Source organism: Rhinatrema bivittatum, chromosome 16 (genome assembly GCF_901001135.1).
Source record: "Rhinatrema bivittatum chromosome 16, aRhiBiv1.1, whole genome shotgun sequence".
Lineage (NCBI taxonomy): Eukaryota > Metazoa > Chordata > Amphibia > Gymnophiona > Rhinatrematidae > Rhinatrema > Rhinatrema bivittatum.
Genome location: NC_042630.1, coordinates 13,051,102 through 13,073,340, shown reverse-complemented (window position 1 = coordinate 13,073,340; position 22,239 = coordinate 13,051,102). Strand labels below are relative to the sequence as shown.

At 41.5% G+C, this 22,239-nt stretch overlaps 1 protein-coding gene across 1 annotated transcript; it reads left to right on the top strand.

Moving 5' to 3' along the window:
- Window positions 1–1,105: 1,105 nt before the first annotated feature.
- LOC115077350 (extracellular calcium-sensing receptor-like) lies at window positions 1,106–15,315 on the top strand. The gene is made up of 6 exons (XM_029579643.1): window positions 1,106–1,314; window positions 5,023–5,314; window positions 8,998–9,828; window positions 10,942–11,160; window positions 12,981–13,104; window positions 14,393–15,315. Exons 1-6 carry the CDS (start codon window positions 1,106–1,108, stop codon window positions 15,313–15,315), a joined length of 2,598 nt encoding a protein of 865 aa, XP_029435503.1.
- The last annotated feature ends 6,924 nt before the right edge of the window (window positions 15,316–22,239 follow it).

Here is a 22,239-nt window from a genome sequence, read left to right as displayed (position 1 = left end):
ACTCTCATAGCGTGCACTAAAATCATCGCTGTCAGAGCAATATGAGATGCTTAGGTGGGAGGAAAAATCTTGTGTCCTCCCTGCTAGGCTTTCACTCCTCTTCAGATGAGGCTTCTGGGGATGGGGAAGGGGATATGAGAAACAGGAAGCAGGTGGTTTCGCTGATAGGATTCACTTCAGGTGGGTAGGAGGAGGATGCCACTGCCAGGCATGAATGTGGATTCACCAATTTCTGTAGATGACTTTATAAGGAGTTCATTATTTCTGATACTTTCCCATTCGTTGGTGTTTTTTGAGTATTTGAAACAAAACATTTTTACGCCTCGAAGTTTGGTGTTTACGGTTGGATTTACGGGGTCTCGCTCTTAAGTTTATTTGATAGAGATATCCCACAGATAATGCCAGGATTCTGAAATCATTAAAATATTTGGGTTTGTTGTTTATAATCAAATCAACTTCATATTCCTCTTTCTTTCTCAGTGAGCAGGTTTTATTATAACCCATCCTTAATCTATCGTGGAATGAATCCTTTATTTTTTTTTTTTATCAGATCCTTGATCAAAATATGGCTGTCTCACAGGGTATCCAAGTACTCTTACTACACAATTTCTACCTGAAAACATGATGACAGGTCAAGGTATTCGGGGTGCCTGAAAGTTATTTGGAAATATGTAAGTAAAACCATTCCCACCTGCTCCAACAATCCCTAGGATAATATACAGAAATACAACCTATAATTTGAATAACTACCTATCATGAAAATCATACATATTTATCCCAATAATTATAGACTACAAAGAGAAAGGAGTTATTTTCTTAATTATAAGGGAGTTATGGTCTATGAGGTTTCAACTAGGGAACCATCTTATATAAAATATCAAAAGACGTAAAGGATACATATTTCAAAATAATTTTACTTAACACTCAATGCAGGAGGAATGCTGTGATGCTGTACTGGCAACATGAAACTATAATATGATAAAATGTAAATGATGTCAATGTATGAATTGAAATGTACACACAAGCAAATGAAGACTTTCACTATTTTGGAAAACCTGATTACATGAGTGTACATGCATTAATGTTTTTCATGTTTAGAACTAAGATGTTCCAGGGCATCGCTATGATCCTGCTAGCAGTGTTGCCTTCTCCTTGCCTTGCGACACAGGCCGGCTGCCATCTTCCTCAGCAGAACATGAGAGCCTTTCTCAGGGAAGGGGATATTGTGCTGGGAGGAATCATTCTTGTCCATTGGCAACATTCATTCCCTGACACCAGCTTCAGAGAGGAGCCCTCGCCAATATCCTGTGCAGAGTAAGTAATACCGAGTATTACACTCTTACTTGACCTATGTGCGAAGGCAAATCCAGTCTGCCTATACATTAACAAGATTTCTTGTGTCTCTATGGATGTTTCTAGGAGTATGTCTGTGTGCTTTTCAGTATCAGTATGACCTTTTGTGCCTGTTTATTTTTTCATGTGTCTCATTGTGAAAGGGTGCCTATCTTACCAGATCTGCAAATGTATTTATGTGAGTCCTGATATATTTCCAGTATTCTCATTATTTTCCAAAACAAGGCAAAAACATGTTGAAGCTGTCCTGGTTTTGCAACATTGCTTTCATTTTTAAGGGAAATCAGGGATACATCCTCATGCACTCAATAAGCCAAAATTAGGACTGGATCAGCATTTTTGGGTCAACCTGGTTAACGTAGCAACCCTCTTGCAGCCACAAAGAAAGCCAGTAAAGGAATATAAAGACAAAGATAAAGATAAAACACACGCACACTTTGTTAAATACACATGAAAGCACACACAAAAGACACACAGGCATCCTCATGTAAACATGGAAAAGTTCAGAGATAAACACACATTTACAGATAAATCCCTGGTAACATACACCCTCAACCAGCAATGGAGTCTGCAGCGTTTGAAAACTGAGTTATACTGAACTGTTGTGATATTCTTCTAGACCAGGGGTGGGCAGTTCCGGTCCTCAAGGGCCACAAACCAGTCTGGTTTTCAGGATATCCCTAATGAATATGCATGAGAGAGATTTGCATGCACTCTGCCTCAGTTGTATGCAAATCTATGTCATGTATATTCATTAGGGATATCCTGAAAACCAGAGTGGTTTGTGGCCCTCGAGGACCAGAACTGCTCACCCCTGTTCTAGACAATGAAGAGTTGTACCGTAAGCTAAGCTATCATTACAGACATATCATCATTTTCCTGTTTAAAATATTTCCTTCACTCTGAGGAAACCACACAGATGAAATGAAGGCCTTTGTCAATGTTTTCTTTACTTCTGCCATTTTGTTTTGCAAAATCTGTCGTGTGTATCTAGTCTAAGCAAGGAACTTTCTCCAACAGAACATTGAGGGATTTTGTTTCTTGTATATTGGCTCAATGATTTTCTCTTTCTTTTTGTGGAAAACATTTTTTGCTATTAAGATATCCAAGAGCACTAGTACTGCATGCTTGTGCACGATATATTCAACATCTTTATTATTATTAGGCAGATGCCCGGTTTCTAAGTCCAAGATGTGTGCACGCGCGTCAGGGGTAATTATGGGCCTAGCTAGCACTTAGTAGCGGGGGGGGGGGGGGCACTGGTCACCAAGAGTTAACATAGTAATTGAGGTTAGTAAGGTTTTACAATATTATAATGTTATGCAAATTGTTGCTGTAGTGCATTTGGGCTGCGGCCATTAATTTATCCATCCAATAAAACTGTTATTGAATATAAGCTGTCTGAGCCCTATTTATTTATTTATTTATTTATCTATCTATCATGCTGGTTTACAATTAACAAGGGGTGTGAATGAACATAAACATGGAACAAGTGAAAAGAAACCAAGAAGTTACAATAAAACAAGGCTGTTCGACTGGTAGAGGAAGAAGAAGATAGAACAAATTTAACAGAACAAGGCTTGATTATTTATGACAATTAATTGTTTCCTTAAAGGGTGGGAGAGGGGAGGAACGCATAAGAGGGAAGTGAATAGACGTAGCCTTTCCACTGCCCCACAGTGAGATATCCAGGAGCACTAGTACTGCATGTTTGTGCTCAGTACATTCAGCATCTTTATTATTATTATTTTTGCTTTTTGAGCAGCAATGATTAAAACCTGTACATCTAGGAATATGACAACAATTTAAAATACTATGAGCTGGCTTTTTTTTTATCCATTTTATATGTCTTTGGTTTGTGCAATAATTTATTTTTTTAAATTTCAGATTAAATTGCTTTAATTTACATGATTGTGTATACTAGATAAGTTTTATCATTAGTATTCTCTCTTTTGTTACTTTTGTATTATACAGTAAAAAAAAACTTTAAATACTATTAATACTGCCCATTTAATATATACTGTATTTAATATATACATACATCACAGAAAGACCGAGGGAGACTCACACAGCACCATGAAATGAGAGTGATTATAAAGAATTATCCATTTGCCCACATTTATATTAAGGGAGACAAAGGAAGAAACGCACTAACACAAATGTAATCATGTATAGACCAGAGTAATACAAACACACACACATAAATTATGCATTGGGACATGAGAAAGTACATAGAAACAGAGAATAAAAAGTATTAGGCAACAAGACAGTAACAAACACATAGGGAATCGTAACTACTCAAACATTTTTTAATAAAGACCCATCAACCATTTACAAAGAGAGAGGTTAGGATTAATAAAATATCAACTTGCAGTTTTGTTTGCATGTGAAAGTTAACGTTCTGTGTACAGGGTAATGAAGTACAATCACAGTCCATGAACTGTGCACATTTATAAACAAGTTAAGTAGTTCAAGATTCAACGCCAAATCTTAAGTCGCACCACTGACCATTCTCAATAGCCGCTGGTGTTTCTAGGGGTTGATGCTTTCTAGAATATGTCCTATTGATGATGTTTTCTTCAACAACAAAAGGATTTTCTCTTTTTTTATTAACTAATAGCCTTAAATGTGGTGCTTTTATCAAAACTGTTTGACAGAGCTCAAACAAAGCATATTTAGAATACCCTGTCTTTCTGGTATATCAACCTTCTTAGAAGAGTCAATGGACCAGATTAATAATAGAGCTACTTTAATTGTTTCTTGTGTATCTGAGGGTGATAAAGAAAAACTGTTTAAGAAATTCTTTACTGCTAGAGGTTTGTTATTCTGTGGACATAGAGTTCAAATTTTTCCTGATGTGGCTAGGACCACTCAGGTAAGAAGGAGAAGTTTTTTTTGTCCCTAAAATCTAAAGTATTAGTACTGGGTGCAACTTTTTTTTTTTTGAAGTTTCCATGCCTTTGTTTGATTAATTATCAAGGGAAAAAATATGGTTTCATCCATCCTATGCAACTGGAAACATTTTTATTAGATAAACAGCAAGCTTCAATACCAGAGACCGAAGCCTAATAAGAAAGTTTAACTCCTACTCCTTTCAATAATTTGCCTATTTAACTTTATATAGTGATTTCCTTGTTCTCCCCCTAGGGTATAATGGGACATGCAAGAAATAAATTGTGTCATTTGGTTATGGTATGTTAATATAGTAACTATATTATTTCTCTTATTAATTGTGTTGTAACATTTATTTTCTTGTTTTTCATGATGTAAATCATTGATGAAAACTAATAAAAATTAAAAATAAAAAAAGAATACCTTGTCTTTCTAATCTATGAATTAACTTGTGCTGTTAAAGAAACTTGTAAGGACAGATTGACAAAATGTATTATTTCCCAGACGGATCCTTTCTGACTCTGTCTTTTCTATGAAAATTGACCTCTGTCTCCGTCTAATAACTATGGTTATAAATAATCTGTACTGAAATATACCACAGCTGTTAAGACGGAACAATCAACCTATTTATCATTATAGCTTAAAATTATTTTAACAGGACAAAATACAGTGATACACGTATTGGTATGACCAGTAATATTCCCAAGTATTATTTACCATCATCTGTAAACATGAGATTTCATTAAAGAAAGCAAAGTTTAACTGATGTCCTCTTAGCTTCCAGGTGCGGTCCTACCGGGAGGTGCTGGTGGTAGCCTTTGCTATACAGGAGATAAACCACAATCCTGACCTTTTGCCGAATATCACCTTGGGATTTAGGATCCACGGCTCCTGTTTCTCAACAGCTCTGGCCATGGCGAGTACCCTGTCACTGCTTTCAGGAACAGAGGACCCCGTGCCAAACTACCAATGTGCCTCCAGTGCCCCATTATTAGGGGCTATAGGAGAAGCAGCTTTTGAAATCAGTATCACTATGGCAAGTTTACTAGGTGTCTATAAGATTCCACAGGTAAGAGAAAGAAACTGATTCTCTTTTGTATATATAAGTTTCCAACTGAGCAACAAGAGAGCCCAAATGGCCTGGAGACTTAATGTTGAGCCTGAGCCCATCAAAAAAACCCTCAGGTTCAAGCACAGACTTGGGATTGCATTTTCAAAGCTTCCACATAAAGAAGGCATCTAAAATTAAAACACAGGCATTCAAGCAGACAAGTTGTCACTAAGCATATTTTTGGAATTTCAGATTAGGCATTTTAACTAGAATTTGGAATTTGGGATTTAATTACTGTAAAAAATGGAAGTGTTCATAAAAGTTGTTTTGTAACCAGATATAATGATCTAATTTTCCATATATTAGATGCCTAAATCAAATCACCTATACCACAGTGGAACATGTGTCCTGATGTCTAACTTTTTATCTCATATTAGCATTCAGTCCAGTTTTTATATGGAGTGTTATACATCTAGACCACAATTTTGAGTAGCCTGTCTAGTTACAAGATTTGTGAGTAATTTGCATGTGTTTACTTTGTAGTAAATATACAAAGGGACACTACCCTGCAAATTATCTGGTTATCTTACTGACTCTGCAGGTGTTCGGAAAATTGACTATCTGTTGATCTATCTATCTATTTGTTTATCTATTTATTTATGTAACATCTTATAATCTGCTACCTCCCAGACATAGTTCAGTGTGGCAAACACTTCAACATACATATCGAACATAACACTTACAATAGGCCTAAAATATATTAAAATAAAGTTACATCAGTGATTACATCACACTTAGGTGTATGCCCTTTGAAAAAAATCATTTTCAATCCTTTCCTGACAAATCTTTTTCTAAACATAATGGGGCAGATTTTAAAAGAGTACACGCACGTGTACTTTTGTTCACGCAGCCGGCGCAAACAAGTGTATGCTGGATTTTAATAGGGGTGTGCATTCGTTTTGAACGCATATGTAAAACGCAACTTTTTTTTTTTAACTTAAAATAGTGATGAGGCGCAACAATCGCGATTTCCAACTTATTCAACATAGCTATGTTGAATAAGTTGGAAATCGCGATCGTTGATCCTAAATAAACACTTAAACCCCCCCACCCTCCTGACCCCCCCAAGACTTACCAAAACTCTCTGGTGGTCCAACGGGGGGTCCGGGAGCGGAACCGCGGTGGACCACGTGACGTCTGCATCACGTCAGAGTGACGCGGACGTCACGTAGTCCACCGCGGTTCCGCTCCCGGACCCCTCATTGGACCCAACCGGAACTTTTGGCCAGCTTGGGGGGGTCAGGAGGCCCCCCCAAGCTGGCCAAAAGTTCCGGTTGGGTCCAATGAGGGGTCCGGGAGCGGAACCGCGGTGGACCACGTGACGCGGACGTCACGTGCTCCTCGCAAAGGAATACAGGAATGGCTTCCTGACTCCCCGCTGGACCACCAGGGAGTTTTGGTAAGTCTTGGGGGGGGGGGGGGATTAAGGAGGGTGAGGGGTTTAAATTTTTATTTAGGGAACCGGTGCACGTATGGACATAGCCTCAACTTATGGAATTCTACATATGTCCATATTGACCGAAATTGACCCTCACCTTCGACTTATGGACTTATGAACATAAACTTTTTGTCTGCACATCCCTAGATTTTAATAGATACACGCATAGCCACACATATCTTTTAAAATCCGGGGTCGGCGTGTGCAAGGCTGCGCAAAATCAGCAGCCTGCGCGCGCCGAGCCGCGCAGGCTGCCTCCATTCCCTCTGAGGCCGCTCCAAAATTGGAGCGGCCTTGGAGGGAACTTTCTTTCTGGTGCCCACCACCTTCCCTTTCCTTTCCCTAACCCGCTCCCATCAGCCCTAACTAATCTCCCCTACTTTTATTTCAAAAGTTACGCCTGCCTGAGGCAGCCGTAACGTGCGCGCGCTGGCTGGCTGCCGGCACACCATGTTCCGGTCCGGAAGCCACGGCCATGCCCCCAGAACACCCCAGATGACATGCCAGTCGTGACACGTCCCGCAATATGCCCCTGACACGCCCCACCAGGAAAGCCCCGGGACTTACGCACGTCCCGGGGCTTGTGCATGCAGCCGAGTCTATGCAACATAGGCTCGGTGCTCGCAGGGGGTGGAAGGGGCAGCTTTTCGGGGGTTACGTGTGTATCCCTTTGACAATCTGCCTCAATATCTTAAGGCTGAATTTTCAAACAGCTGCATGCGTAAAAATTGGCACTAACTTGTGAGGACGGGCCCTGCGCCCGCTGTGCACATTTTAATAAGGGCCTGGCCATGCACATAAGTGCCAATATGCACACAAGTGCCGGGCCCTGAAAAGGGGGCGGGCCAGGGTGTGTGGACTGGGTGGGGAGGGGCAGGGCGGGGCAGTATGTAGGCCGGCTGGGACAGAGACCATTAGTCACTGTCCCTGGGAAGTGCATGCCGGTAGCCGGCCGGTGCACATAGATAATTTCTGCTACCCTCCAACTGAGTATCCCCGTGGACCTTCCCTTCTCCCCCTACCAAGGGCCAAGCAAGCCCTCAACGGCGAGGGGGGGGGGGCGGTGAAGGCAACATCAGCGCACAGGCCACGTCATTGGTCTGTGTGAACACCACTCATTGGGCAACATCATTGCCCTGTGCATTGAGAGAGACCACGTTCTCACGCCCCCCCCCCCCCAGCGGCTTTGGGCACATGGCAATGGGTTATCAGTGGTATCCGCGATCCCTAGGCCTATATATTGATAACCAAATCAGCAAATCTCCTCATCCAGTAACCCCAATGAAAGTCCCAACAAATGGGCCCACAAAGGGGCAGGCCCTTTGGTGGACTCTAAGTTGACCCCACCAGATGGTGGCCTGCCTGCCGGTCACCCTTTTGTACACTAGTGATCGACACTGGATGATGTCGTTTGCAATCATCCTGTCTACTTTCTACTAATTACTTTGTTATGAAGAGCTACTCAAAATAAATTGGCCAGCTAGTAATTTTGGCTGGTGATAATTGGGTGGTTACTAATTTTCCTGGTGAGGGTACTATTTCACTTGTTTTTGTGATGAGTTAAGAAAACATTGCATCTAAGGTTTAACATCCTTAATAAAAATCCTATTTTTATGGATTATTTTATTCTTCAGAAAAAAATGGAGTGGAGATCACATTTACAAGACGTATTTTGATGCCATCTAAGTTATCTCAGCTCACTGAATGAACATACATAATAATATAGTAGATGTCGACAGATAAGCATCATTTGGCTCAAATCAATCTACTCGATATTTCCCAGTAATGATCTATCTAAGGAGTTTTCCCAGCTTTTAATTGTACAAGTTTGACTGCCTTCCTTGCCCTCCCATCTACTGACCCAAGTACCAGTTGTCAAAGATCACAGTCTAGAAAGGAAATTTTAAAGCTATAATAACTTTATGAATCTCTTTACGTTTACGCATAAGGATAAACAATAGAAATTTGTAGCCATTCATTTTGTATAAATAGATTTACTTCTCAGCATTTCAAAAAGTAAAAAATTAAAAATAAACGTAGTCTACGAATCCTTTAATTGTTTTACTTATTTAAAAAAGGAAAAAGAAAATGTATGTGTTGTGAAAGAATACAGGTACAAGCTCCATTTTATCTTCTAACCTTTTGATCTAAAAAGAACTCGAAGGAATGATTATGTATTATAAATTCACTATTTTCTTTACAGATCAGCTATGGATCCAGTATTTTAGAACTGAGTGACAAAATTATCTTCCCTTCCTTTTTCCGTACTGTTCCCAATGACTTGCTAGAAGCTCAGGCCATGGCTCTCTTACTTCAATATTTTGGCTGGACCTGGGTAGGAATACTTGCTGAAGAAAATGACTATGGTGTTAGCAGTCTAGAAAACGAAATCACAAGGCTCGGAGGATGTGTGGCCTTTTTAGAAAAACTCCTCATTCCCCTATCCAAGGAAATAGTGATGAGGATTGTAGAAACTGTAAAACAGTCTACAGCAAAAGTCATTGTTGTTTATTCACATGTGAGCAGTGTTGCCCCTATATTTAAGGCAATTGCTAAGGAGAATATCCAGGGTAAGGTCTGGGTTGGCACAACTGCCTTTATCATCACCCCAGACTATTTTCCTGATGACACCTGGCAGTCACTGAATGGTACCCTGGCGTTAGCTTTGCATGTCAATGATATTCATGGATTCAAAGACTTTGTGTACAGTATCCAGCCTTCCACTTCTAAGGATGATATCTTCATTAAAGCTTTCTGGGAGAAAGCATTTAGTTGTACATGGCAAGAAGATAGTCACAATCACATCCAGATGATCAATATCAGTAGAGGCCCTTCATTTTGCACAGGGACTGAGAAGGTAGAACATTTAGACCCTGCTTTATTTGATTTCAACAATTTAAGATATACCTACAATGCATATCTAGCTGTGTATGCATTTGCACATGCCCTGCATAATCTACTTTCCTGTAAAACCGATGATGGATCATTGTCTACAGGATCATGTGCTACAATTGATGAAATCCATCCACTACAGGTACAATTTGATATAACCATTTTTTATTATGGAATTTCTGGTTTCTAGTTGTATGAGTATGCTAGCTTATTCATTCCATCTTCTTACATTTCCTTTTAATTTCTGGATATTTTAATGTAATTTTACTACACTGATTATGAATTCTCTGAATAGGTTCATAATGGCAGCAACTATCAGATAGTAGGGGTAAACATTGTTATGAAATTCAGGAATACATTGGATAAACTTAAATAAATCTTAGTGCAATCAGCTTCTGTACTTCTTTGAATGAAACTCTCATTCCAATGTGATATTAAACATGCAGATTGATTCATATTCAAGAGGTTTGTTCAGCTTATGTCCAGGACTTAGCCAGACAAAACTAAAGTTTTACATATTCTCCTCACTGACCAGATACATTTTAGTCACTGAATTCATTACCTGGAGAACACTGACCCAGATAAAAGAAGAGGCAGCACTTGGGATCGTTCTTGGATGGGCTTAAAAATATCAGCGCAGCGCTGATATTCAACACTACCCTGATAAGTTTATCTGGGCAATTCTTCTCGTGGTCCAGAACAAGTCTAAAATTATCTGGGTACCTTTACCAGGATAATGTTAGACATAATCATCTGCATTCAGTATTTTTCAGATTAGGCAATTATTAAGCATAAATTCCACAGGCCAGCAGTAGTTGGACAAATCCTTCCCCACTCCACTTAGTAAAGAAAGAAACAAACAAACAAATAAAATACATAGTGGGGCTTTAGCAGTCCGAGTCCCCAAGTTTTTATAAACAAACTGCATGAGTATTGGTCATCCTCAGTGACATCTTAGCAATGCCCTCTTCTCCAGGCTGAAGCCCTTACCTATTTATCTTTTCTTCATAAGGAAGCTGATGCATCCCCTTGATCATTTTTGTCACTCTTCTGTGTGCCTTTTCTAGTTCTGCTCTGTCTTTTTGAGATGGGATGACTAGGGCTATATGCAATACTCAAGGTGTGGTCATGATATTCAGTTGTTTTGATTCTCACAGGATGTGCACTCTGCATCATAAGACTTTGATGAGATCTGTTAAATCTTGGTGCTTTATGTTTTGTGGCATTTTTAAAACTTTCTTCTTGGCTTGCTTAGGTTCTACAGCATCTCAGACATGGCCGTTTTGTCACTGATTCCGGTGAGGAGGTGTTTTTTGATGAGAAGGGTGACCCTCCAGCCATTTATGATATTCTGAACTGGCAGATATTTCCAAATAGGACTTATCAGTCTATAACAGTCAATTTTTCAGCTCCACAAGGTGAACGGGTCACCATCAATGAGAGCTCCATTGCTTGGAATTCATTCTTTTCTAAGGCAAGAATATAATATTAGTTGTGAACAATAAATTGGACTTGGATGACTTCACATTGGACTCATAGTCTCCCATGATGGACACACTAACCAATGCCCACAAGTAGGCATAGAATTATTGTAACAACTCTAAGGCAGAATTTTGAAGTGCACTTAAACTCACAATCATGAGTATTCTTTTGAGAGTTTATGTGCAAAAAACATGTTTAGTGACTTAATAAGATCGAAAATTAGGAAACATATTATATATTAGTGCAGTAATAAAATATACACAGTAACTATATCACAAACATAAAATAATAGACCTTTTTGGGATCAATGCAGTAAAAAAGGTATTCAGTAATTTACCTTCCTTGCTCATTTGCATGTCATTAACATCTTCCATTAGTGCATGCATTATTGCACATTTATGAATGTACTGGAGTGATTTTAATCGTATTTCAGTGACTTGGCCAGCCTGTCACAAAATTCAACATCTTTATACTTCCAAACAGTTTTTCTTTTGTATTAACAACTTTTAGTCCAAATCACCGAATTGCCATGCTTGCATGACCTCAGCATATTTGTGACTAAAGGCTTCCTTTACAGCTGCCACCATCTTTAGAGGGCATACTATTTATATTGGGGCGGATTTTAAAACCTGCGCGCGGCGCAGATTTGTTCACGCAGCCCAGGGCGAACAAATCTGCGCCCGATTTTATAACATGCGCGCGCAGCCACGTGCATGTTATAAAATCCAGGGTCGGCGCATGCATGGGGGTGCACAATTGTGCAACTTGCACGCGCCGAGCCGCGCAGCCTGCCTCCATTCCCTCCACCCCCCCCCTGCACCTTCCGCTCCCTTCCCCTACCTAACTCGCCCCCAGCCCTATCTAAAACCCCCCCATAACTTTGTTGAAGAAGTTACGCCTGCCTCCCAGCAGGCGTAGCTTATGTGCGCCAGCGGATGGCCAGCTTGCGATCCCGGGCACAGCCATGCCCCTGCCCCCCCTGGACTGCCCAGGACCACCCATGCCCTGCCTCTTTTTGCAAGCCCCGGGACATACGCGCATCCTGGGGGCTTGCGCACGCAGGGGCAGCTTGGGGCAGCTTTTCGGGGGTTACGCACGTATCTTACAGGCGTAACCCTTTGAAAATCTACTCCATTACTTATACAAACAATGTGATATTGCATCACAGCAACTCCTTGTGACCAAATATGAATTGATTTACCTACTACAGACCAAATACTGCAGATTGACTTTTTTACTCAGTTCTCTATATTCATTTACCAAAGAGAAACACTAATCAAAAAAGCAATCAATACCAAGGGGCCTATTTTTAAAAAGGTTTTACTGCTTATGACTTAGCCAGTTAACAAGGATTTTCAGTGCTAACTGGCTTGGATTCTCTAAGGTCACAGACTGGCTAAAGTAGCTCGACAACCTTCAGTCACTCAAATAACAGTTTTAAATCTATTTGATCTAAGTAAGATTTGCTTGCTTTAGTAAAATTTTCAACCAGAAATCTAGCCAATTAGCTTAATCTGAAAATTTTACAACAGATAACTGGTAAAACGTAATCAGTTGTCTTGCCCTTACTGCAAAATTGTTTCATTACTTACAAAAACAACTGTGAAATTTTTTTTTATAGCTTTTAACATATTTTTCATATCTACACCTGAATCAAATCAAATTTCTTGCATTGGAAGTAGTGTTGCGGGTGTGGACCCTTAGGCCGAGGGGGAGTTGGCGCAGCCTGCAGGGTGGAACCTTTGTCACCAGTTAAGCGTCATTTCTATAATTATGGTCAGCTCAGCAAATGTTCTCTGCTCTGTTCTGAAGGTGCCAGAGTCAGTCTGCAGTGCCAGCTGCCCTCCCGGGTTCAGGAAAGCCGCAAGAGAGGGAGAGCCCGTCTGCTGCTTTGACTGCGTCCCCTGCGCTGATGGGGAGATCACCAATCAGACTGGTGAGAGAAGGATAAAATATGCCTTCAAAACAATTGAAATTAAAGGGGAAAATAAGGGGCTGATTTTAAAAGGCCTCACAGGCCTCTCCAATTTCGGATCGGCCTGGGAGGAACGGGGGAAGGTAGAGCAGCTCGGTGCACACAAGTTGCACAATTGTGCACCCCCTTGCACGCGGTGACCTGTGATTTTATAACTTGTGTGCGCAAAATGCCTCTGCAAGACTTTTCTTAGGATCTAAGAAATCTGATCACATTACTCCATCGCTGATCTCACTACACTGGCTGCCAGTACACCACTGAATCCAATTTAAAGTACTAACATTAATATTTAACTTCATTCACTCAAGTAACACTGATATGATTGGCATAACTTTACAGCCTTTCACACCACAGCGATCATTAAGATCACAAAATAAAGGTCTACTGTCTGTCCCCACTATACGGAGCACACACCTGACACAGGTAAGGGATCGTGTCTTTTCTGTAGCAGGACCAAGTCTGTGGAACTCACTACCTGAAAGGCTACAACTGATACCAGACAAGAAGAAATGAAAAAGTGAGCTGAAAACATGGCTCTTCAAAAACACATTCAGCCTAACCTAATTAAAATCACCAAAGGTAGAGGCCTACCATAATTAGAAGAGTAGCTAAATGACGCTTAAGGAACAAAAGAATGAATATTGTAAATTCCCCACTGACAAACATAAACAATTATACTATACCGATTTAATCTTTCACCTAATGTCATAGAACATTTAAATTTAACGCCTATCAGAACATCCCACCTTATGGTTAAGAATGACTACTTATGTACTCTCTCCATCATGCACTATTTCCTTAAAGTATTGACCTGATCTATGAATGTATCGACCTGATATAAAAATGTCTCCTGTAAACCATTGAATTGCTCTGATCTATGAATATCTCCTGTGAACCGTTGCGATCTGAATTTGGAACGACGGCATATACAATGTTTAAATAAATACATAAATTACCAATATTACATTATTGAGGTAATGTACCCAGATAACAGCTGCTTTTCTTATCAGAGTTACCTGATCACCAACTAAAATTTAGCCACTCTTTGAGAACACCTCCATTGCTACTACTTTTCAACCAATCAATTTTGTTTAGGTAGAAAACTATCTGGGCAAAATTCCACTAGGGACTGGAGGCAAATTTTGACATCCATGGTTTTGTTCAGGCAACTCAAAAAGCTACGCAGACAATCCCTTTGAATACTGACCTCATAGTTTATAGTAAATATGAAACATTTTCTTTTAAACAGATGCTGTTGACTGTCAGAATTGCCCGGATGATCAATGGTCAAATAAGAATCGTGATTCCTGCATTTCAAGAATTATTGAAGTCCTGTCTTATGAAGACCCCCTTGGCTCCGTGCTCTCTGCTATCTCCATTCTCTGCTCTTTAGTCACCATTGCAATATTGGGCATTTTTATTAAATACAAGGATACTCCAATAGTCAAAGCCAACAACAGAGAGCTCAGTTATCTTCTCCTCCTATCCCTTGTGTTCTGCTTCTTGTGCTCCTTACTATTTATTGGACGTCCCACGAATGTGACGTGTATCCTCCGGCAAACTGCTTTTGGGGTCATCTTCTCTCTGAGTATCTCTTGTATTTTGGCTAAAACCATCATAGTGGTGGTTGCTTTTAATGCCACAAAACCCAACAGTGCATTAAAGAAATGGGTTGGAACCAGAATTCCTTCTTACCTTGTCCCCTTGTGCTCAATAATTCAGTTTATTTTATGTCTGGTTTGGTTGGGGACTGCTCCACCTTACTCAAGTGTTAACCTGGAAATAGCACAGAAAATCATAATACAGTGTTCTGAAGGGTCAATCGAGCTGTTTTATACCATGCTGGGGTACCTGGGCTTCTTGGCCTGTATCAGTTTCATTGTAGCCTTCCTGGCCAGAAATTTACCTGATAGCTTCAATGAGGCTAAATTCATCACATTCAGCTTGCTGGTATTTGTGAGTGTCTGGATCTCCTTTATCCCGGCGTACCTGAGCACAAGAGGGAAGTACATGGTGGCTGTGGAAGTCTTTGCTATCCTGGCTTCCAGCACTGGACTGCTCGGCTGTATATTTTTTCCGAAAGTTTACATCATCCTACTGAAACCAGAGAGAAATACTAAAGACTATTTATTGGGGAAAACAAGTGTCAGGAGCAAAACTGAATTTAGTTGAAAGCTGTACAATAACAAAATATTGAATATGCTCCAAATCTGCTTGATAATGAGAAAGGATATGGGAATGACTCATACAGCATGTATATAAATGTAATAAACTTACAAACAGCAGCAAAACCTTCATTTATTTAATTGTTTTGGGTGTAAATGCTAATTCCGAAACAGTGATGAGAAATCCTGTATCTGGATCAGGACATTATCATAGAATGTTATAACACAACCTATCTACTTTTCCATCGAGGATCTTATCAACAAAGCAAGAAACATTATTCTTGCTCTTATTCATCCATCATTTCCCTCAGTCTCATACTGAAGTCTCTTTTTGGCTGTCAGCATCACAATTTAGCTGTGTAGAGACAGGCAACGAAAGAGAAATATCTGAGGAAGGATTCTTTTTTTACTTCCTGCTCTTATATCTCTTCCCAGAAAGATTTTTTAATTACAAGGAATGGAGAAAAATATAATTGGAAACGTTTGTTGATAAGCTAAAATAAAGTGACTTCTGTCTCTCATTTATCGACTCATCTTTCAAAGCAAGATGTAATAATAATAAGAAATAAAAATCTTTGAATGTGATATGGTTCAGAGTGTGGTTGCAGCTGCAAAAGACCAAAGATGATTTCTGTGTTAATATTTCAGATCTTGCTAGTTTGCTTACAGAGGTATGGAAATACACCCGTAATTAAATCCCATGCTGCTAATGCCAGTAATAAGCAGTGGTTATTCCCCGCATAACCCCCGAAAACCTACCCCTGTGCGCACCGAGCCTATTTTGCATAGGGTTGGCGGCGCGTGCAAGCCCCGGGACGCGCCTATGTCCCGGGGCTTTAAAAATGGGCGGTCTGGGGGCGGGAGCGGGGGCGTGGTGCCGTTTGAGGGCGGTCCGGGGGCAGGGCCGAATCCTCCGGCACAGCGGTGGTTTGTCTTCATACAGCAGATCAGTCTCAGAGGCAGTAGAACTGAGTCCTACCACTTCTTGTTGAAGCACAGATTATACAGCACACTGAGAGAGGCTGATCTGCTATATGGAGACAAACCACCGGCATTAGATGTAACAGCCCCTGAAGCAGCTCAAAGAGTGAAACTCGACCTGAGTCGGGCTTTCTATCACTGAAAACTTTTAAAATCCATATTTGATCACTTTGTTAATGTGGGCTTTCATTGTTGAATTCTGGTCAGTTTGAACGCATTAGCACAGCCAGAGTATATCGGTATTTTTTTCTCTCGGCTACCAATCGCATATACGCGCGTAAGTTATAAAATGGCTGTGTATCTCGGTGCGGCCAACGCACACTGTGCGACCGCACAGTGTTTTGAAAGATACCGTCTCTGATTTTCAAATGTAAGTGGGCTATTTTCCAGCAAAAAGCAACTCACAAAATAATTAAGTAAATAAAAAAAGGTTTTGAAGTGCGTGGGTCATTTGTATCTGGGAGGGGACAATTTTCAGAGGAAAACTATGTCTTTTGTTTCCCTTTCAAAATTAGGTATAATGTCTGTGGATACTTTTCATCTAGGTGGCCTGTTTTAAAAATGATCCCCTCAATGCATAGTGGAAGCAAAAAAGGGAAATTAGACAAAAAGTATGAAGTCATCCCCTTGTTCCCTTTGTCTAAAAAACTAATTAAAAGATTTCCAGCATGGGCTCGATGGATCAAGAATCCGGCAGGAGAGTCATTAGAGAACCACATGGGTTGATGAACTAAAGTCTGTTGATGTTTGTACCAGGAATAAAATAATACCGTTGCATTTAATGCGTTAACCCCGCCAGCCACGATCATTTGTTGCTTTGGGGGGGGGGGGGGGTGTGATGGCAATACTCACTCACACACTTCCAAACATCACAAAGATCAAATGTGGGCAAAAGTGGCCACAGATTTATTAATAATAACAATGAACAATCATAGCCTATGTATCCGAGCCATAGCTTGGGTCAAACTATCAAACACACCCTTGGGGCAGGCAGCGCGTCACCTCCAGACGGAGCCTGCCGCACCCAAGCAATGTCCCTTTCCCGCCGAAGGTAATCCTCCTGGGTGTTCCCAGTCTACTGCCTCACCCAAGCAAGGCGGCTGCTCAATCAAAGGGGGGGCGTCAGGTCTGCCGCCAGACCGGTGCCAGCAAGTCCTGGTGGAACACAGCCTGCAGTGCATTGAAGTATGAGTGCATTGCCTCCAATTGCCCCTTCCCAGCCCAGGTAACCCCCACCATAGGGCCCGAGTATCAATAAGGCTTTCCTGAGACCCTCCCACCAACACATCTGCAGCCAATATCTATAAACCCAGCAGCATCCTGCGACTAGCCCGCCTCAAAGTATTCAAGAACAGGTCCTGTCCGATATCCAAGAGATGCACTCCATCTTTGCAAAACAGCTCCATGCAATCCACACATAGCCAGTCCTGCCTCACATCCCTGCCTCCACGACATTTGGTGAAATTGCCAATCTGTTTATTTAATTTTTGCATCCAATGTCCCCACAGTGGCGCCTTCAGGAACTGGTGACTGGGGATGATCTCCAACCAAATGACCCTATCCTTGCAAAATAGATAATACTCTACAAAATTATGCAAAACATCTCATTGCCTATCAATGTATAGTAAAATAACCTGCATTAAAATGTGTAAGTGTTAGCACAGACCCTTTTATGTGAGAAACATAAGTGCACCTTGTGGTTGTGCTGCAAAAAATATTTTGTATGTGTGTTAACATCACCTGTAATCCATTAATATTGAGGCAAGGAAATTTAACTTCAAGTGATTTTTATGTCATAAACATGAAGTGTTACTTATGATAACTACCACATATTAATGTCCCATGTTACACTTAAGTAAATTGGTCTCATAGACAGAAATGGCCCCAGAGATGAAGGCGCTGAGGTAGATCTTCAAAACATACGCGCGTGCGTATCTTATAAAATCCAGGGTCGGCGTGCGCAAGGCTGCGCAAAATCGGCAGCCTGCGCGTGCCGAGCCGCGCGACCTGCCTCCGTTCCCTCCGAGACCGCTCCAAAATCAGAACGGCCTCGAAGGGAACTTTTCTTCCGCGTCCCCCCACCTTCTGCTCCCTTCCCCTATCTACCCCACCCCCCAGCCCTACATAAATCCCCCCCCTACCTTTGTTGGGCAAGTTACGCTTGCTTGAAGCAGGCGTAACTTGCGCGCGCTGCCCCGGCATCCCCTGGCACAGGCCGCAGTGTCGGGGGACTCGGGACCGCCCTCCCGGCCTGCCCCCGAACAGTTGCCACGCCCCCGGACCCGCCCCGGACCGCCCTCTGCCCCCGGACACGCCCTCTCCCGTCCCTTTTACGAAGCCCCGGGACTTACGTGCGTCCCGGGGCTTTGCGCGTGCCAGCAGCCTATGGGGTTTTAAAATCTACCCCACTGTATTTAAAAAAATAAAGCATTATATGTTATAACCTCACTTTTATTTCAATACTTGGGGAATTGACATTGTGCTCACAGGGAGGGTAACTTTCAAATGCGCGTGGATAATTTTATAACAGGCGCATGTCCACGCCATGACCAGTTTCACAGTTCATTCACCAGTTCGCCCAGTCTTGAGCTAGTCCCACCACCCCCCCCCCTGGTTCATTAGCCTGCAATCCCCACGTTAAGCCAGACCCTCAAACCCTTCAGAGATGCCTGGAAATAGTTTTATTAAGACTTGAACCTCTTTCATAGCAGAAGTAAATTTGTACTCAAATATACCCGGACACACGCCCAGGCGTATGGATACTTCTGCGCACATCTTTTGGCCCCTACCCAGAATGCACACACCCCACTCACACCACACCCACGTTTCCCCCCTTTTTTTTGATTGGAGATAGTCACACTTTGGGACTTGTGCGCGCATGTGGGTGGCTTTTAAAATTAGACGATCGCGCTCATATCCTACATGCACGCACATCTCACGATTTTGGCGCGTGCCTGCTTTTAAAATTCACCTTTTAGACCATTGTGGAATGCTTTGTTCCTGTTTATAACTTTCTGTATTGCTTCTTTTACATCCTTATTTCTTGATTGAATTATGGCTGTCTCACAGGTTATCCAAGTACTCTTACTACACAATTTCTACCTCAAACATGATGACAGATCAAGGTATTTGCCTGAAAGTTATTTGCCTGAAAGTTATTGGAAACATGTAAGTGAAACCATTCCCACCTGCTCCAACAATCCCTAGGATAATATTCAGAAATAAACCTATAATTTGAATACCTATCATGAAAATCATACATATTTATCCCAATAATTATAGACTACAAAGAGAAAGGAGTTATTTTATTAATTATAAGGGAGTTATGGTCTATGAGGTTTCAAATAGGAAACCATCTTATATAAAATATCAAAAGACGTGAAGGACACATATTACAAAATAATTTTACTTGACACTCAATGCAGGAGGAATGCTGTGATGCTGTACTGGCAACAAGAAACTATAATATGATCAAATGTAATTGATGCCAACATATGAATTGAAAAGTACACACAAGCAAATGAAGACTTTCATTATTTTGGAAAACCTGATTACAAGAGTGTACAGGCATTAATGTTTTTCATGCTTAGAACTAAGATGGTCCAAGGCATTGTTGTGATTTTCCTTGCAATGTTGCCTTCTCTTTGCATGATGACACAGGTTGTTGGATGTAGACTTCCTCAGCAGGAGGTGAGAGCCTTCCTCAGGGAAGGGGATATAGTGCTGGGAGGAATCATTCTTGTCCACTGGAAATATTCATTCCCTGACACCAGCTTCAGAGAGGAGCCCTCACCAATATCCTGTGCAGAGTAAGTAATACCAAGTATTACACTCTTTGCCTTGTTTTGGATAATAATGAGAATACTCGAAATATATCAGGACTCACATAAATACGTTTGCAGATCTGGTAAGATAGGCAGCCTTTCACAATGAGACCCATGAAAAAATAAACAGGCACAAAAGTTCATACTGATACTGAAAAGTACACAGACATACTCCTAGAAACATCCATAGAGACACATGAAAACGTATTAATGTATATGCAGACTGGACTTGCCTTCTCACGTAAGTGAAGTAAAACATGTTGAAGCAGTCCTGGTTTTGCAACATTGCTTTCATTTTTAAGGGAAATCAGGAACACATCCTCATGCACTCAATAAGACAAAATCAGGACTGGATCAGCCTTTTTGGGTTAACCTGGTTAACGAGGCAACCCTCATACAGCCACAAAGAAAGCCAGTAAAGGAATATAAAGACAAAGATAAAACACATATGCACTTTAATAAATACATATGAGAACACAGTTAAAAGATCCACACATGCATCCTCATGTAAACATTGAAAAGTACACAGATGAACACACATTTATAGATTTATCCCTGGTAACACACACACTCAACCAGCAAATGAAGTGTGCAGAATCTGAAAGCTGAGTTATACTGAACTGTTCTGATATTCTCCTAGACATCGAAGAGTTGTACCGCAAGCTAAGCTATCATTACAGACATATCATCATTTTCCTGTTTAAAATATTTCCTTCACTCTGAGGAAACCACACAGGTGAAATGAAGGCCGTTGTCAATGTTTTCTTTACTTCTGCAGATTCTTTTTGCAAAATCTGTCGTGTGTATCTAGTCTGAGCAAGGAGCTTTCTCCTACAGAACATTGAGGGATGTTGTTTCTTGTACATTGTCTCAATGATTTTCTCTTTCTTTTTGTGGAAAGCTGTTTGATAATCTTTTTTTGCTGTTAAGATATCCAAGAATACGACTGCATGCTTGGGCATGGTGCACTCACCATCTTTATTTTGTTTTTATTTGGCAGCAGTGATTAAAACTGTGAATTTGTCAATATGACAGCTATTTAAAAATAGTATGAGCTGACTTTTTTATCCATATTATGTTTACCTTTGGTTTACGCAATTAAAGGGTTTTTTAAAATTTTAATTAAATTTACTTTAATTTACAAGATTGTGGAAACTAGATGTTTGTATCATTAGTGTTATTTCTTTTGTTTTTGTGTTATATAGTAATGAAATTGTAAATACTATTAATACTGCCCATGTTATATATATATATATATATATATATATATACACACACACATACAAATTGGGGTAGATTTTAAAAGAAGCGCGATCAGCCTACTTTTGCTTGCGCATCAGACTCAAGCAAAAGTACGCTGGATTTTAGTAGATACGCGCGGAGCCGCGCGTATCCACTAAAATCCTGGATCGGCGCGCGCAAGGCTATCGATTTTGTATAGCCTGCGCGCGCCGAGCCGCGCTGCCTCCCCCCGTTCCCTCCAAGGCCGCTCCGAAATTGGAGCGGCCTCGGAGGGAACTTTCCTTTGCCCCCCCCTCACCTTACCCTCCCTTCCCCTACCTAACCCACCCACCCGGCCCTGTCTACACCCCCCCCCTTACCTTTGTCGGGGGATTTACGCCTCCCGGAGGGAGACGTAAATCCCCGCGCGCCAGCGGGCCTGCTGCGCGCCGGGCCGCGACCTGGGGGCGGGTACGGAGGGCGCGGCCACGCCCCCGGGCCGTAGCCACGCCCCGTACCCGCCCCAAAACGCTGCCGACACGCCCCCGCAATGCCGCGCGCTCCGGCCCCGCCCCCCGACACGCCCCCCTCCGAGAACCCCGGGACGTACGCGAGTCCCGGGGCTCTGCGCGCGCCGGGAGGCCTATGTAAAATAGGCTTCCCGGCGCGCAGGGCCCTGCTCGCGTACATCCGCCCGGTTTTGGGCGGATTTACGCGAGCAGGGCTCTGAAAATCCGCCCCATTATGCATAGGGATATGAGAAAGTATATAGAGACAGAGAAAAAAAGTAATAGGCAACAAGCCACTATCAAACACATAGGGAATCGTAGGTACTCAAAAAATGTTTAACAAAGACACAGCCACAGAGAGGCTAGGATAAATAAAATATCATCTTGCAGTTTTAT